Here is a 17,776-nt window from a genome sequence, read left to right as displayed (position 1 = left end):
AGCTGCGCGCAGCCAAAGATAGCAGCACGTTAGCCCGTGCTGTGTTTTAAAGTTTTAAACTGCTAACGGTCACGTCTGTGTCGGGGGCATTATATAGTAATAGTATATACTATATAGTATATGAAAATCAACTGCCGCGGGTGACAGTTGATGTCGGGAGCAACAGGAGGAGAAACATTGTCCGCTCTGTTCAGAGCCCGCGAGGACACAAACGTCTGCCGTCTTCAGAGGTGTGTGTGATCAGACATCAACATAACGTCGGCTTCCTGGCACACATGAACAGTCCCCTGACGTGGTCGCGCGTACAAACGCACCCACACACACACACAGACACACCGCGGACTGTAATCAAGTTGTATTCAAGAATGCACAACCTATAGATTCATCAAATAAATGCCATTCTATAGCCTATTGTAGTGTTCTGCAACATTTATGTTATATTAAAATAGGTTAGTAAGGTTTGAGGTAATACAGAAAAGCCATAACTGCACCACAAGACACACAGGTCACACAGTGACCTTACAGACGGCAACAACAACTGTTGCAGACACAGCAGAATATAGGAACACGATTGCAAGACCTGGCTTCTATTAAAAGCACACTATTGCTAATAAGGCTTGATATAAGATCTGTCACACACACGAACACCCACACACCCCCACACACACACACTCACATACACACACACACACACACACACACTTGCACACACACACACAGTCACCCACAGACACACATACACACATACTCTCACTCACACACACACACACACATGCACACACACACACTCACACAGACACACACACATGCACACGTATACAGACACACACACACACCCAGACAGATAGTGTATTTAACCAACCGCCTGCACTAGATCTTGGCCTTGGCCTTTGCCTTTGGCCCGAGGAATGAAGACTGCTTATGGGATCTCGGTACCCCCCAATTGTCAAGAGTAGGATAGGGTGGGATAAGATCTGAACTATTGTAATGAATAAGTACCTTTGTGTTTATAGTAGAAGTTGTCTACCAAGCTGATATCCTGTTATGTCAACCCTTCAATAAAGTACCTGTTAGACCGATCCCTTTCTCCTCCGTGTCTATCTGAGCCTGTTGAGATGTCTCCTTCTCTCTCAAGTAATATCAAATGTAGGTAAACAATTGGCCCACTCGGCCACGCCAACACCTCCTTGTTTACACTACAAAAATGGCGTTGTCGAAACGGAAGACCTTCAGAAGTTGCAGCAGACAGACAAACGGCGGCATCTGGGTAATGTATATTTTGCCCTAAACCAATGTCAACCTGTCTGCTGTTTTTCTTTGAAAGTCTGTTAAACTTGCGTGCTTGTATCAGAATCATAGACTGTCAGGATAAAATATCTGCTAGTCGTTATAACTGAATCTTGGCTTTTCTGGAAAATGTTAAGAAACTTGTTTAGTTGGGAAGAAAGAAATGGTTGTGTTGTTTTACCCATACTGGCCACTCTTGCTGTTTGGTTCCGTGTTTTGACATTCCATTTTGTAATGAATATCGCTGCAGTGTGATGTGCTTCCCGTTGAGGAAGAGGAAAAAAAATAATAAAAGTACTGAGATACCTGTCGATGAAGTTGGGGCCCGTCCACGAGCACACGAACCTCTGACTGGTACAGAGAGATCCGTTTTCCACGGTGGACAGTACGTCAAAAAAGACATTATTACACCCGTAATGTCTTTAAAAATAAATAAATTATCTAATTCGGGAGAGAGACATTTGCTGTTCTAATAAATGACAGTGTTACTGCGTCAAAGTACTTCCAGTTAAAGTCTGGGATTGCTTTAACGTTTTAAAAGTAAGCAGCATATATCTGGTTCTTGTCTATCGAGATTTCAATTGATCAAGGTCTTCTCTCCATATAGACATTTACACAGAGTCTAGGACGTTGATTACCGACAGATGAAGGGTTGCGCTTTAAATGTGATTAAAAATAAAAAATAAAGAGTTGAAAATTAAAGAGAATAATTTAATTTGAAAAAGGAATAGCAAGTAAAACTATTGAATGCTGTTTGTTGCGTTGATTTTTGGTATAATTGTATAGTTGTTGTGTTGGTTCATTGAGCAAAGAGTGGCACTGAGTTGTGTACAGCCTGAAAATTTCTGTGGCATGGTTGCCAGTTTAAAGGAGAGAGCAGTCAAGAGTGTTGATTACATCAAGATTGTTGTGTGGGGACCGAGACCCGCCTCAGTAGTCTCCTCGTAATAGAAGAACCCCCCGCTCCCCCCTCCTTCCCGTTTTTGCTCTAAGCCTGAGTGTCAAATATGCAGGCAGGCTAATAATAGCTGCCTGTAGCCGGAGGGAGAGACTGAACAGTAGCTCTGATTTTTTATCTTAAAAATCTGTAAGAAAGCATTAAAGTAAATAAATTGATTAGGGAATAAAATATAATGGTACATTCTTTGATTTGGCTTAACATAAAAATTGGTTTGTACTGAAAATAAAGCATCTAAGTTAAATTGCCTGTGTTTTAAGACACTGGAGATATGATAAAATGAAACATCTAAGTTAAATTGCCTGTGTTTTAAGACACTGAAGAGACATATGAGATAATAAAAAAAATAAAAGAAGAGGTGACATGTGTTTAGTAAGAATTAAACTAAGTAAGAATATGGGTTTATTAAACTCTGTGAGAACAGGTGTTAATTAAACGAAGTTAGCATAAGTTTATTGAAACTGTGAAAATACCTTACAGGGGTTTCAGTGATATACGACAAATAGAGACAGTAAAGTTCTTTCCACTGATATGTAACCATTTGTTTCTCAATTGGGATTTGAGAGCTGTTAAAAGCGTTAAATTGCATTGTCACCTGTTAATTGAAACATAGTTCTCTGAAACATGTGTGAAAACGTGAGTGTACGTTGTTCATGTGATTAAAAGAGGATGAAAATGTCTGTTTTGTTTGTAAAAATGTTCAGTGTTGAAGTTTAAGTAAAAATGATCTCTTAAATCTAGTAAGAATCATTGAAGTGGAATTTGCCACATTTATTTCCAAAAAGAACCAAAACAGAATCTTTGATTTTGTAGGTCTAAAAAGAGCTAGATTGAATTGTTAGAAAAGAGTTAGACCTGTTGAAATTTACTAAAAAAATTAAGTTACTAAGTGATTTTAATTAAGGTTTACATCTGAGTAGGCTAAAAAGCATGTTCTAAATTGCAGTAAACAACAGTAAATCTTGTGGTTTTTGGGTAAGTAATAAAATCTTTTGAATAACATCGTGATTAATTAAAAAGTAAGAGATTTTGGGAGCAACAGTTTTGAAGGTTTGAGAATCCCTTGGTTCTATTTTAAATGTGTAACATTTCCTTTTTTCTCTTCCAGAAGCTGGTTAACTGAGAGTGCACTGGAAGAAACGATTACAGTGCACTGCAATGTAAAGGTTTAGCATTTGGGTTGAAGAGATAGATAAACAAATAAATCCCCTTTTTAGTAAGAATTCACTATTGATAAAAGATTATCTGAAGTCTATTCTAAGAAAAATTATTATGCTTGCAATTGGTTTTGGGGCACTAAAATTCGAAGGTTGTCACAAGTCACAATACCTTTTCTCTGCCCAAAAAAGAAGAGGAGGACACAAAATGTATTTAATATCAAGAAAGAAGGAAAGAAAGTATAAAGATGAAAAGACAAGTTGCCTGGCATTACCGATGCCGCAAAAAGACAAAAGACAAAAAGATATGTAAGAAAAATGGACTAAGATGCAGAAGACACTTAGCCTGAAGCTCTGCTCAGCTCAGAGCAGTTTCCAGTTTCAGTTTTGGTCCTGGAGCCAACGCATACCGACAGGGATCGCTCTGCCAATGCCAGACTGAACTACAAAGATGGAGGCGTGTATGCACGTGGCTAAGTAACACCGTGCCAAAAGTGACATTCAATGCCCTGTTGTGGACTGCAGGATGGGAGAAAATACAAGGATGGCAAGTAATATGTGCCATAATGACATTGCTGACTTTCTGTCTTGTGTTATAGGAGAAAAAAGACACTGAAGCAGCGATGTGATGGGTTTCCGTTGCTTCTGAACTGAAAAAGTGGACATTCCATCTGTCAAAGGAGGGTGGAATCAACTGTCCATTTAAAAGAAAAGTGCAAGTACTTAAATTGTGACAATTTTCTGATTAATGGTGTTTCCCCTAAATGTAGATTGTGCAAGCAAGCAAGCGAATGAAATAGGTCTGCTTTGGACATAAACTAATTTAGTTATGCCTTTAAGACAACATAAGATTTTGTAAGGGAAAAAAGTATGTAAGATTAAAAGTTTAAAGGACTATTTTGATAACTAATAGGTTTCCTCTTTTATGCATTGAAAAAAGCATGTTTAGGGTTAGTTTCCAAATAAAAAATACAACTAGTGTTTACCGGTTTCAAATCAATAAAAGATTGTGTTGTTGCTTTCTCAGCCAAAAAGAAAGGAAGCATGACTGAGAATTATCACCTTAATGTTTTTCTCAGAAAGAGATTAGTGTTTTTAGATATTCCCAAGTAAAAAAGTTTAAAGATAACAAAGTTAATAAAGTTAATAAAGGATACATTTTCCCAAGTGAAGTTGCATTAAGGATAAATAATGAAATAGTTGTTGATTAAGTAGGATTTTGAACCAATCTTATTCTCACACTTTCAGGAATACCTGAGTTTTTAAGGGTTGCTCGTACATCTTACCGATTCAAGAAATTGGATTTTTTTTTTAAAAAAAGGGTTAGCATTCTAAATTTATTAACCGTTTGGGGTTTTGTTGATAAGAGGGCTGGGAGAAAGCCACATGTTTGTTTGTTCCTGTTTGAATACAATTGCTCACACAAAGTGAGCATCTTATTTTTAGCTGAGTTTTTAACTTAATATGCTCCTTTTTGTGTTTCAAATAGAAATTTGAAAAAGGAGGGAGAGGTTAAGAGAGCACATTAATTTAAAAATAATAAAAGTACATGTTAAAGAGTTTAAGAAAGCACGTTAATTAAAATAGAGAAAACACTACAACAAAGTAAGTTTAGAAGGAGAGGATGATCAAAATACTTAATATCCATTTAAGTTAATAAGTAAGTTATAAGTAATTTATTTAGGGTTCAGGATCAACACTCCATTAAATAAAGTAAGAACAAAACATACTTGTAGTGTGTTGTCAATGTCATAATCCATAGCTGTTCCAAAAAGTGTTACTGCACAGTTGACATCAAGTGTGATTACATTACAAGTGTTTGCAGTAATACAGTAAACCTAGGTAACAAAATTAAGTAGACAAACACAAACTCCCCAGAAGTTATTTAGAAGTTTGTCAGGTAGGATTCTTTTCCCTATCTTTCTCTTTCTCTGTCTATATCTGTTTCTCTGATGGCCTCGATGAAAGAACTAGGTACAGAATCCTGCTGTGAAAGATTGGGAAAGATGTCGTGCTGAAATCTGATGCTAAGCTACGCTCTCAACTCGTGCCATCAGCGTGATGTCACTGCCGTGTCCAAGTCGTGATGTCACAGGACAACTGACAGCCGAGACCGAGAGGGGGTCGCTTTCGCAACTACACAGCCCAACCCAATCCCAGCCAGAAACCAGGGGTCGCCAACTCGTCTCATCCAGCTTGTGCAGACAACTTCACAACCAGCACGAGGGTGCCACCTGTCGCTTGGAGGAGCAACTCGACACCGGTCGATGAGAAGTCCTTTCCACCGCCAGCGTCGCCAACAACAGAGAATCGAGATGCAGTCGTCAATGTCGTCATCTGGAAATTCGAGAGGGGTCGCTCTCGTCTCCCCTTCAAGGCGATCAAGTCATGCACCAGTCATCAATACCCAGCTGGGGCACCAATGCATGGGTGCACCTCTGGGCCTCCCCACAGCCTCCCCATAGTTGAAATGGGGGGGGGCTGTTGTGTTGTGCTTTTCGCACAGAAAGAATTGCCTGTTTAAGCAATTCTAAAAGTATGCTCGTGTCGTTTCTCGCAAGTGCGCGGGTATTTGCGGGACTGGACAATGGTCCGAAGAACAAAGAATGAAAGACAATTATGAAAGTCATTATATGCTGTTCAACTATTGTTATTGGTGTTGAATTTTAAGAGGGTCTAATAGGTTTTATTAAGTTTCATACTATATAGTAACCAGTGGCCACTGTCGTTTTATTTTGTCAAAGTTTATCATTTTTGGTTTGATGTTTGATTTTGTAGAGTTTAAGGGTTGTGCATTTTTCAGGCTTCAAGGGATAAATGTTGAGATTCTTTGGTGCACCGTATTTACGATGCAAGGAGGGATATGTAGTGTTCTGCAACATTTATGTTATATTAAAATAGGTTAGTAAGGTTTGAGGTAATACAGAAAAGCCATAACTGCACCACAAGACACACAGGTCACACAGTGACCTTACAGACGGCAACAACAACTGTTGCAGACACAGCAGAATATAGGAACACGATTGCAAGACCTGGCTTCTATTAAAAGCACACTATTGCTAATAAGGCTTGATATAAGATCTGTCACACACACGAACACCCACACACCCCCACACACACACACTCACATACACACACACACACACACACACACACACTTGCACACACACACACAGTCACCCACAGACACACATACACACATACTCTCACTCACACACACACACACACATGCACACACACACACTCACACAGACACACACACATGCACACGTATACAGACACACACACACACCCAGACAGATAGTGTATTTAACCAACCGCCTGCACTAGATCTTGGCCTTGGCCTTTGCCTTTGGCCCGAGGAATGAAGACTGCTTATGGGATCTCGGTACCCCCCAATTGTCAAGAGTAGGATAGGGTGGGATAAGATCTGAACTATTGTAATGAATAAGTACCTTTGTGTTTATAGTAGAAGTTGTCTACCAAGCTGATATCCTGTTATGTCAACCCTTCAATAAAGTACCTGTTAGACCGATCCCTTTCTCCTCCGTGTCTATCTGAGCCTGTTGAGATGTCTCCTTCTCTCTCAAGTAATATCAAATGTAGGTAAACAATTGGCCCACTCGGCCACGCCAACACCTCCTTGTTTACACTACACTATCCTATATTTGCCCAAAGACATAGTAAAGAGACAGACCAATTGAATTATGGTTTGCTAGGTAGGCCTATATATTTTAGTTTGATTTAAATTTATTTTCAGTATTAAAACCATCATTTGGATTTTCAATTGATAAACGTACTAATTTTAAATGTACATATCCACCTTCTGTCATTTATCTTTCCGTTCATACAACAATATACAGAAAATTCGAATTTTTCGGGCATATTTCGAATGGTAAAATTAATCGTGATTAATCTGATTAAAAATGTTAATCGTTTGACAGCCCTAATATATATACATATAACCAAAACTAATGGTATGAAAATGTATTTGATGTGGGCTTGCAATAAAAATAAATAATAAATCTATTAAGTAACATTGTGTAAACAAAGTAAATGTAATCGCTCAGTGATTAACTTACAATAATATCCTGAATCTTCAGCTTCAAAACAACCCGTTTTACTTCTTTCAGCTCAGGAAAAAACAACTATACACAAGCTACTCACTATTGAGAAGCAGACAGACACTTATCTAGATAGTGAACGTAGTGGAATATTTAGCAGCAAAATAGAGAATATTTCCCTCAAAAGGTTGGTGAAGGAAAACCAAAGCTAAAAAAAAATGAATCTTGGACATACATGCATACACATAACTGTTGCACATTATAAGCAAGCAACTGTTTGCTACCAAACCAGCCACATCCATTTATTAGACAATATATGAATTGTCAGTCCACAATTGTAGCTTCTTTAAAAAAAATAAAAATAAATAGGGCTGAATAGATACATGAGTCAGTTTTGTTCCCTTGCAGCCACAATGGCTTCAGTGTGTCAAGTTTCTTTTTGTATTGACATTTTGGGATAATACTAGTTTTTCATCCTTGAGGGGATAAGGTGAAATGCTGAAAAGGATGGCAACTTCACTTCTGAATATCAACATCTCCTGTATCATGTCACACTCAGGTAGAGTTCAACAACATTATCATAATATGGTAGTTAACAGCGCATTTGTGTTTACTGTTTACAGACTGAAAGATCCCCCCCAAAAAAACGAGGATTGGGAAAATTGCCTGTCATAACAGAATAATGGCTTCCCATGACCTAGTATACAGTAGTCAAAAAGTTAGGAAGGTTTTGGCTTTGAGCCAGCAGCTGGATACTGGTGGGGTTAGGGCTTGCAGAAAAAAGGTCTCTTGACAGCAAGAAACCCCATCAACATACCTTCAACCGTTTGACCACCTCATCGTTGCTGATTTTGTCCGTAATCTCCTTCACTCCGGGAGGATACACGATCTTTACTTCCCCCGCCGGTTTCTGCTGTTGCGGGAACTCCATGCTTGTTGATGTATGGTCCACACGGTCTTCTACTGGCCTCTATGGGTCAGAAAACAAAAGTTCAGCACAACCATGCTACCACACTTTACAAACACCTCGTTTTAACAATCACTCTCATTTGCCAATCTCCATATTTGCCCGCTTAAATGGACAACACCGTACCTGCACATTAAACGATATTTTAACCTAGAGAACTTTTAAGATATACATCCAACATTGAACCAGCAGTGTTCATATTATTAGCTTGAATGCTAATACACCCCAGCTCCATATTTACCGTAAATGTATCATCAAAAATCGCATAGCTAAATAAACAAGCTCAGCTTCGTTTTCGGGAAACATTGAGTTGTTAGAAAAGCTCTTCAGAAACAACACGAAAGCAGCCGGTGCACGTCCACTGTCACACAGGTTATGAAATTAGCTAGCCAGCTATTTGCAGGGCAAACATCATTGGCAAGCGGCTAGCATTTATGCGGGAAGGAAGTAATGTTAGCAGCGAAATGCTAATACACGTTAGCGCGCTAGCTAACGGGTTAGCGTACTTTGCTAGCCTAGGCCGCAAACTATTCAGGTGCCCATCACATCTCCAGCTACAGACAATCACAGAGGAAGTGAAGTATCCCATCATCTTTGCCTTAAATAGCCACGCTCGTGGTCAGTTCCTGTGGTTTACAACAAACGCCACCACTTTGTGAAGTTTAAAAATGAAGCTTATTTACTTGTTACTGTCTTTTTTTAACTTCAACGCATCGCTCCGTACTGCCGCTAGTTCACAGGCGAAGCAGGGCTGCTACCGTCGCCTTGAGTCCTCTTCTCTCTCCAACAACTTGCCCCCACGGATGATTTTGAACACCCTAACAAATGCTAAATTAATCTATTTTCAAATATACAACTACGTCTACAACCTCTGGGTATTTGCCAAGCATTTCTTCGTAAGTATTTACCTCTGAAGTGGGCCGTTTTAATTCATTAGTCAGGTTGGGTTTAGTTTTCGGCACAAAGCTCTCTGTCCGTTCAGTCAGTGCTGTCTGTGTGAAGGCTGGTTGCAGAGCGCCCCCCTCGGTCTCCCAGCAGTACTCCAGCATCAAATACATGGCGGGAGTCAGAAACGAGCAGCTCTATTACTTCACCCTGATGCAGAAATGCATTTATTTTATAATGTCTAATATTGGGCCACGTTTTGGTAGATCGCCTGGGAAACTAGAATAAAACAATATATGACTTTGAATTGTGTTTATATGGTTAATAATAGGGACCGTTTGGAATATTGTTGTGCTGAATTGATGTAGGCCTAATAAAATATTATTGTTCAGGCCCCAGAGTTTTTGAAACATCTGCTGATCATCAAAAATGAGCCACTCAAAATAAATTTAATATTTAAACTAAATATAACAATAGCCTAGGCTACAATTATCCTACATTTAAACATTAAAATAATTCAGGGAAAATAACACTTAAAATGTCATGAATAACATCAACTCATTTAGGAAATTGTGTGTGTGTGTGTGTGTGTGTGTGTGTGTGTGTGTGTGTGTGTGTGTGTGTGTGTGTGTGTGTGTGTGTGTGTGTGTGTGTGTGTGTGTGTGTGTGTGTGTGTGCGTGTGCGTGTGCGTGTGCGTGTGTGTGTGTGTGTGTGTGTGTGAGTGAAATCTTACTTACAATGCACCCTGGACCGGCTAATACACACAATTAGAGTGGGAAATGTGAAAGGCATCATATAATATAATAATATCGATACTTTTTAAGAACCATCAAAATAGGCTACATGCTAAAACTCCATTCAGAAGGTGGACCATTTAGGCTGAAACACATGGCCCAATTTACCTTAACACATTAAGGTAAGATGGGCCACCAACAAAAAATGCATTTGGATTAAAAAATAAATAAATCTATAAAATTCCTTGTAGGCGTACGTAGGCTACAAGTAGGCTACAATAAACCCAATTTGGTCAAAATGGCAAATACACTGCTATGAATAGGCCTATTTTAAAATATAGGCTTACTAGTGAGTGTAGGCTGTGTGCAAATGAGCTTGGTTTGATTGCTGAACATATTATTCTGAACACATTATGCTAGAATATGGCTATAGGCCTACAGTGCAATGTGACAAGACACAGAAGATCAAAGTATCACAGAAAATATAAATACTGGGAAAAATAGCAGCCGGCTTTTGGAATGAGAGCTACTGAAACAGAACAATATGCACTGCTCTATTAAATATGCTGTTCTTAAACAGTAGTTGTGCCCATTGGAATTACAGAGACACAAGTTCAGTGAAGGAATACATTTTATTTATCAAATTGACAAAAAAAAAAGAAGCTGTTTGAGATCAATGCCTGCCTGTTTAATACTCTTCTTCATCTTCTTCATCTCCATCTCCCGGACTATCAGCTCCAACCTCCTCATAATCCTTCTCCAGAGCTGCCATGTCCTCTCTGGCCTCGGAAAACTCTCCCTCCTCCATACCCTCACCCACATACCAGTGAACAAAGGCCCGCTTAGCGTACATTAGATCAAACTTGTGGTTGAGCCGAGCCCAGGCCTCCGCAATAGCAGTGGTATTGCTCAACATGCACACAGCCCTCTGGACCTTGGCCAGGTCTCCACCAGGAACTACAGTGGGCGGCTGGTAGTTGATTCCAACCTTGAAACCAGTGGGGCACCAGTCCACAAACTGGATGGAGCGCTTGCTCTTGATGGTGGCTATGGCAGCATTCACTTCTTTGGGAACCACATCACCACGATACAAGAGGCAACATGCCATGTATTTGCCATGGCGAGGGTCACATTTCACCATCTGATTGGCTGGCTCGAAGCAGGAGTTGGTGATGTCTGCCACTGTTAACTGCTCATGGTAAGCCTTCTCAGCAGAGATGACAGGGGCATAGGTGGCCAGGGGGAAGTGGATTCGGGGATATGGCACCAAGTTAGTCTGGAACTCCGTCAGATCAACATTGAGGGCGCCATCAAAACGAAGGGAGGCAGTGACTGAGGATACAATCTGACTCATCAACCTGTTGAGGTTGGGGAAACTGGGATGCTCAATATTGAGGTTTCTACGGCAGATATCATAGATGGCCTCGTTATCTACCATGAAGGCACAGTCAGAGTGCTCCAGGGTGGTGTGGGTGGTCAGGATGGAGTTGTAGGGCTCCACCACAGCGCTGGACATCTGAGGAGCTGGGTAGACTGAGAACTCAAGCTTGGACTTCTTGCCGTAGTCAACAGACAAGCGCTCCATCAGCAGGGAGGTGAAACCAGAGCCGGTGCCACCTCCAAAGCTGTGGAAAATCAGGAATCCCTGAAGGCTAGTGCACCCGTCAGACTGAGGACAGAGAGGGAGAGACACTGATCACAGATAGTATGTCTAACGGTTATGTAATTTAATTTGATCTCAAGTTACCCACCAGTTTACGGGTCCTGTCCAGCACCAGGTCAATGATCTCTTTGCCAATGGTGTAGTGTCCACGGGCGTAGTTGTTGGCAGCATCCTCCTTACCGGTGATCATCTGTTCAGGGTGGAACAGCTGGCGGTAAGTTCCAGTGCGCACCTCATCTGAAGAGACATTCAACCAGTATCTCATTACTTGACAATTTGACTTTATGAAATCAAACTAAACTACAGCATCTATATTAAATTTCAATTTACCGATGACAGTGGGTTCCAGGTCCACAAAAATTGCTCTGGGGACATACTTTCCAGATCCAGTCTCACTGAAGAAGGTGTTAAAGGAACCATCTCCACCAGCGCGGGTCTTGTCACTGGGCATCTGTCCGTCCGGCTGGATCCCATGTTCAAGGCAGTAAAGCTCCCAGCAGGCATTGCCAATCTGGACACCAGCCTGACCAACGTGCATTGAGATACACTCACGCTGTGGAAAGCAAAAAAGTTTATATTTTTACACAAGACATTCAGAGCTTTGATTTTGCTTAATTTAGGGCATGACAAGGAAATAAAACACCTACATTTCATTTTCAAACTCACCATGTTTGCTCAAACTGTGAAGTTTAAAGGAGGTTGGGATTAAGTAGATGAGACTCAATTATCTCTTACAGCTCCAGCATAAAAAGAAGTAACTGAAGATTTTTTTCCCCCCAAGCAAGGTGTTTCATGCTATCCCTTACCTGGTGAAACTTTGCCCCCGAGGTTGACACTCACATGTGCTCCTTTTTTATTGGTCAAAATCAGTCACATTCCACTTTGGGTATCGATAACAAGTTAATAATTACCGCTGACCACGTGGACCACTGACTTATAAAGTGGAGTGAACACAGATGCCTTCAATTTGAATAATCCCTTATTATCCATGTTCATGCCACAAGCTCTGAAAGAAGAACATCTCACATTTGGCATCACCCACACAGAAAAGCTGGATATCTATCAGACGGTTAGGCCATTGACTTTGGCGTGGCAGACCAGGGTTTGAACTCAGATACAGGGGCATAAAGCCTACAGTGTGGGCCATAAGACAAGACCAGGTATGCAATCTGCCTATACCTCAGTTGGAAGTCACTTTGATCAAAAGCATTAGCTAAAATACATTTTACAGTAAACATTTTTAAAATGATTATTTAATGAATTATTTTGTTTTCATCAGTATTTTAAAGATATATTGCATAACTTCTGTTGCCCCCATTAGGAATTCTGTGTAAATACAACAACACTGTCTGCGCATTTACAGTACATGTTGTAAGCCTTCAGTGATCACGCCTGGTTTTTATACTTTCTGCTGTAAGTCCAGGTTCTTTCATAGCAGTAGAATCAACAACTGAAACATTTCCTGGCAGTTCTTGGTATTTTTTGAGCTCCTGTACTATATTGTCGGGGCGTGACACCAATTTGTAAACGCTGCCATACTGAGATAGTTTTGTGGAGCTGATAGTCTTAACCAACATTGTCAACTCAAAAAAGTTAAGCACTACAGTTTGAACAGGCATTACTGCAATTAAAACCAGCTGTTTTTACTTTTACAATAAGTGGTGGGAGAACGTACCTGCTCAGCAGGACTGGAGAGTAACTTTATTCACTAAATTAATATAGGGGAGAGTGGGGGGAGATGTGCCACTTTTTACTCAAAGTGACTTTAAAGTGAGGCCTTGACAGTAATGTCTCCAACTAAAATATATAGGGGAGAACGGGGTAATCTAAGCCACTTTTTACATTTGCTCCCCTCTAAGGAAGCTAAAATGATTTATCATTCAAATTTACACATTTCCCATTAATTCAGGATGTTTTCTAGAAATGGGCATTAGCAGAATTTTTGTTATTATATTTTGCTGCTGTACCCCTAAGACAAAGGGCAGTGAAAATATGATTGTTTAAAAAAAAGTTGTCATGTGGCTCACTTTACCCCAGCTGTGGGGTAAACTGAGACAGACCAGAAAAATCAAGGGGGTAAAGTGAACCAGCTGGGGGTAAACTGATCCACTTACTTTTTCCACTCTGAAACTACCATAACAACACATATTGTAACAGTTAGAATCCTGAAAGCTAGCCACACATTCCAGAACTAATGTCGGACTAGTAAAAGAATGATGGGGTTTGGTCAATTAAGCAAAGCAAATTTCTAAACACTTGAAAGTAACTCTGAACAAAATCAAATACAACATATTATAATTCAAAAGGTTTTAATAAGATTCAAATGAAAGATAGAACCAGTTAGATTAGAACACAGTCTTGGGGTCAGAACACAGGACCCTTAGAGCCAGCTTGTGTCTGGGGGTCAAAGCATAGGAAAATCAGAACCAGCAAGAACAGCCTGGGACTCAGAACACAGGAGAAGACCCAACTGGATTATAACATCAGCCTGTCATACTCTACAACTAGACCTACTCTACATTCCAGCCCTGAAGGTTACAGGGAAAGATGAGAAGGTGCTCTTTCCGTGTGGTTGCCCCAGGTCGTCTTCCTGGTGTATTTCCTTGGCATGATGGCAATTCTACAATGTGTTATGTAATATTACATTAAAATATGTTTAAGACTAAACTTAACTTGTGCCTCATGGTGGGGGAAAGTGAGAGTGTCTCACTTTCCCCCACAACATTTGGCTCACTTCCCCCCACCACCACAATTTGAGAAAAAACTACCTCTCTTCGCATTTCAGGCTAATCTTTAGCTAATATCATCACATGGTTTTTATATGTTGGTAGTTCATCAACACGTATGATAGAAGTTTTTCTACGTGAATACATTTGCTTTGGCACAACAGTTGATTAAGTTGACAGCAAGAAAATGCACTTTTACATGCAAAATACCTATTTTGGTGAAAAAAACATGCTTACCACAGCACCATGAGGTCCTCTCTTTCAGGGCCATGGGGAAATGAGAGGGGCTTGAAAACATATATCTCACTTGACCAAAAATGTTTTCCGTTGCCTAGATACAGGGGGTGGCTCACATTACCCGATGCCTCAGATTCCCCCGTTCTCCCCTACTTACATTTCAGGATGTGGTGCATCCCTGGCAACAATAACTTTGGATCTGAAATAAGAAACTGTTTAAGAAATATAGCTTTCGGAAAAAAAGTTGTCTTGTGGCACAACTTGCCCCCGGTGCGGGGTAAGTTGTGCCTTTGGAGAGAATACCATAGGGTAAATTGTGTGATTGTTATGAATCTCATAAACTGTAATGCAAGACAAATCCATTAGACTATTACTTATTTAAGGTTTATTTAAAGTAAATTAAGTAAATATTTTACAAGATTGAAGGTAAATTTTTTTTAAACATGGCCTAGCAGATCTAGGTGGTTTTACCTGCAAAGCTCACAATGACAAAGTCCCCATCATCATCTTTCTGGCCATCTGAACTCTCATCAGTGGTGTCGTTAACTGGAATGGAGATGTCAGTCTCTTCTGAGCTACTGTATACAATCACTATCTTTTTGATGACCAGCGTATACAGCCATGCCACTGGCAAAACTCTCAGAAATTTACTTCGCACTAGCTGCTCCGTGCTTGTGGAACCAACTGCCACCTGACATACGTGATTCCCCCTTAATTTCTGCCTTTAAATCAAGGCTCAAAACCCATTTGTACACCCTGGCTTTTCCTCCCCATCAACTATTTTACCTCTGCACTACTATCTATGTTTATATGTGGATGTCTGGGCTTTATGTCTTTTATTTTTGTTGTTGTTATTTTACCTTCATTGTTTACCTACTGAATGCACTATGTACAGCACTTTGGACAGTACAATCTGTTATCATTGTGCTTTTATGAATACATTTTACTTACTTACTTAATTATCTTCTTATAACTCACCCCAGGCCCTTTGGCACAAATCACCCCAACCCCAGAATTTTGGATAATTAGCATGATGCAGCAGTTTAGGGATGACATCGTGCTAACTGTATAGACTCAAAGTGTAGCATACTAAAGCCCTAAAACATGTGTCAAATGTTTTCAAACATGTCTATAATTGTTCAGACACATGGATCATGGAAATTTTACTTTGAAAGACAAAAAACTGTTTTTTGAGCTTAAATATGCTTATATCTTATTCCATGTGTCTCACTTCTTTACATGATTAGTTAAATATGCGGTCACATTTCCAATTTCTTCTATGGTTTTCTAGAAACAAGGGGTGGCACTATACTTCCCCACTGGCACAACTCCCCCCACTGTCCCCTATTTAAGTTCAGTTTTTAGTTAATTATACTTAACATGAGTATTTTTTTCAGCTACATCATCTCTACTACAATTCAGAGGCAAATATTGTCCTTTTTACTCAACTACATTTCTATTTCAAAGTCAGCCAAACCTTGAAACATTGCAACGCCGGGGGGCGCTCGTGGTGTAGTGGTTAGAGTGTGCGGCTCAGTTGTCGTTTGCAGCAGACGTGGGTTTGAATCAGGCCCGGGTCGTTCTCTGCATGTTATTCCCCTCTCTTCCCCATTTCATCTCTGTCTCGCTGCACTGTCAAATAAAGCATGAAAAATGCCTGAAAATAATATTTAAAAAAATTGCAACGTCAAAGTGACACAACAATGCATAAATGATAAGCCAATTACATTAAAAAGTACTTTTATGTGTATTTTGAAATACATACTTTTGAACATTTTCAATTATGTATTGAGCCTAGGCTTCAGTTCTTCCAGTCAGTCCTCACATGAAGCACAAATCCCAACTTAAACGTAAATCTGAAATTTTCAAATGTTATATCAAACACTACTGATGCTTAAAAAGTCATAAAGCAATAACATGTTTGGCTACCTGTAACAGTGTGACATTAAAAATGGTTGAATAATAGTGATGAGTTCAAACATCTGTTTAACAGTGCCCCCAAGTGACTGACCAGGACAGAGCTGCTATCCATGGAGGAACTCTACAGCAATGTATGTGGAGGGGCTACACAGGATCATTACAGATCCTCATCACACCAGCAACACATTTTTCTGTCTGCTGTTGTCTGGCAAATAACAGCAACATTTGATCATTGTAAAATAATTTACTTCAGTACAGCATTGTGCAAAGGCATTGTTATTGTTGCCATACTAACATTTATACCACTATACCTATAGCCTAGTGAAATTTCAGCACTTTCACTTTCTTTAGGCCTATTATAACGATGTGTGATAGTAATGATACAGTGGGTAACTGCTTGAATTGAAAAGGGGATTCAACTTCACCCACAACAAAACATTCTGCAGATCACCTGCTTTTGATTTTCAAGTAGCAAGGACCCCAACTAAATAGCCTACTATAGTATTGTTTCATTAACATTTGGCATGATATGTTAAGTTGATTATGTACATTCTGGTAATAAGCATGACCTGTAAAAGGGACCATGTTCCCAAATTTAGGTAGGCCTATAGAATCAAAAGAAAAAACTAAAAGAGGTGGGGTTGTGACAGCTATTTTCATTATTGTAATATCAAAGAACCATGTAGAACCATCTGTGTTAAATATCAGCATCGTTCTTGCAGCTAATGTCAGTAGTTTAGTTAACAATCAAGTGGTCAGAATCCAAATGCAGTTTGAATTTTATGAAGACAAAAACCTTAATGCAAGTTGTTTGAAATATACAAGGACCTAGGCCTATAAACAAGGGCAATGGCTCAATTTATGTGTCCTAGAACAATATTGAGGTACCTGTACTTTACTTAAAAATACTTTTCACAAATAGCTAGGCTACTTTATAGCCAACCTACATTACATTTAACAAAATAAATATTTCCCTTTACTCCACTAAATTATCACGTTTCTAATAATAAGTTGATAAATACAATATGACCAACTTATAAAAGATGAAGCATTGTTACAAATAAAACACCAAGTAGGCCTACAAATACCATACACCATAATAAGTAGAACTCGTTAAAATCTTGATGAATGATTCACTCGTAGAAGCCTAATCCAGTAGCCTAGGTTAAAGGTGACA

At 39.6% G+C, this 17,776-nt stretch overlaps 2 protein-coding genes across 3 annotated transcripts in view; both read right to left on the bottom strand.

Annotated features, from left to right (window-relative positions):
- pds5a (PDS5 cohesin associated factor A) overlaps positions 1–9,434 on the bottom strand; it is a 34,327-nt gene extending 24,893 nt beyond the window's left edge. Inside the window, exons 1-2 of one of the 2 annotated variants that reach the window (XM_080029415.1) lie at positions 9,342–9,434; positions 8,284–8,436 (exon numbers count right to left, since the gene is read on the bottom strand). In XM_080029415.1, coding sequence (XP_079885541.1) covers positions 8,284–8,397 — 114 coding nt within the window. In that variant the 5' untranslated portion in view covers positions 8,398–8,436; positions 9,342–9,434. Of the gene's footprint in view, positions 1–8,283; positions 8,437–9,116 lie in introns of both variants that reach the window. The other variant, XM_080029414.1, reaches the window with a different exon arrangement.
- Positions 9,435–10,741: 1,307 nt separating this feature from the next.
- Positions 10,742–12,272, bottom strand: LOC307251900 (tubulin alpha-1C chain-like; the record flags this gene model as incomplete). Its single annotated transcript, XM_080029346.1, has 3 exons — positions 12,047–12,272; positions 11,805–11,953; positions 10,742–11,722 (listed from the first exon to the last, which is right to left on the bottom strand). The coding sequence occupies exons 1-3, from the start codon at positions 12,252–12,254 to the stop codon at positions 10,742–10,744; spliced, it is 1,338 nt and encodes a 445-aa protein (XP_079885472.1). The 5' UTR covers positions 12,255–12,272.
- Between the last annotated feature and the right edge of the window lie 5,504 nt (positions 12,273–17,776).

The sequence above is a fragment of the Ammodytes marinus genome (assembly GCF_949987685.1).
Source record: "Ammodytes marinus genome assembly, chromosome: 6".
NCBI classification, from domain to species: domain Eukaryota; kingdom Metazoa; phylum Chordata; class Actinopteri; order Uranoscopiformes; family Ammodytidae; genus Ammodytes; species Ammodytes marinus.
Note: the sequence above shows the minus strand (reverse complement) of the source record. Positions and strands in the feature narration are given on the sequence as shown.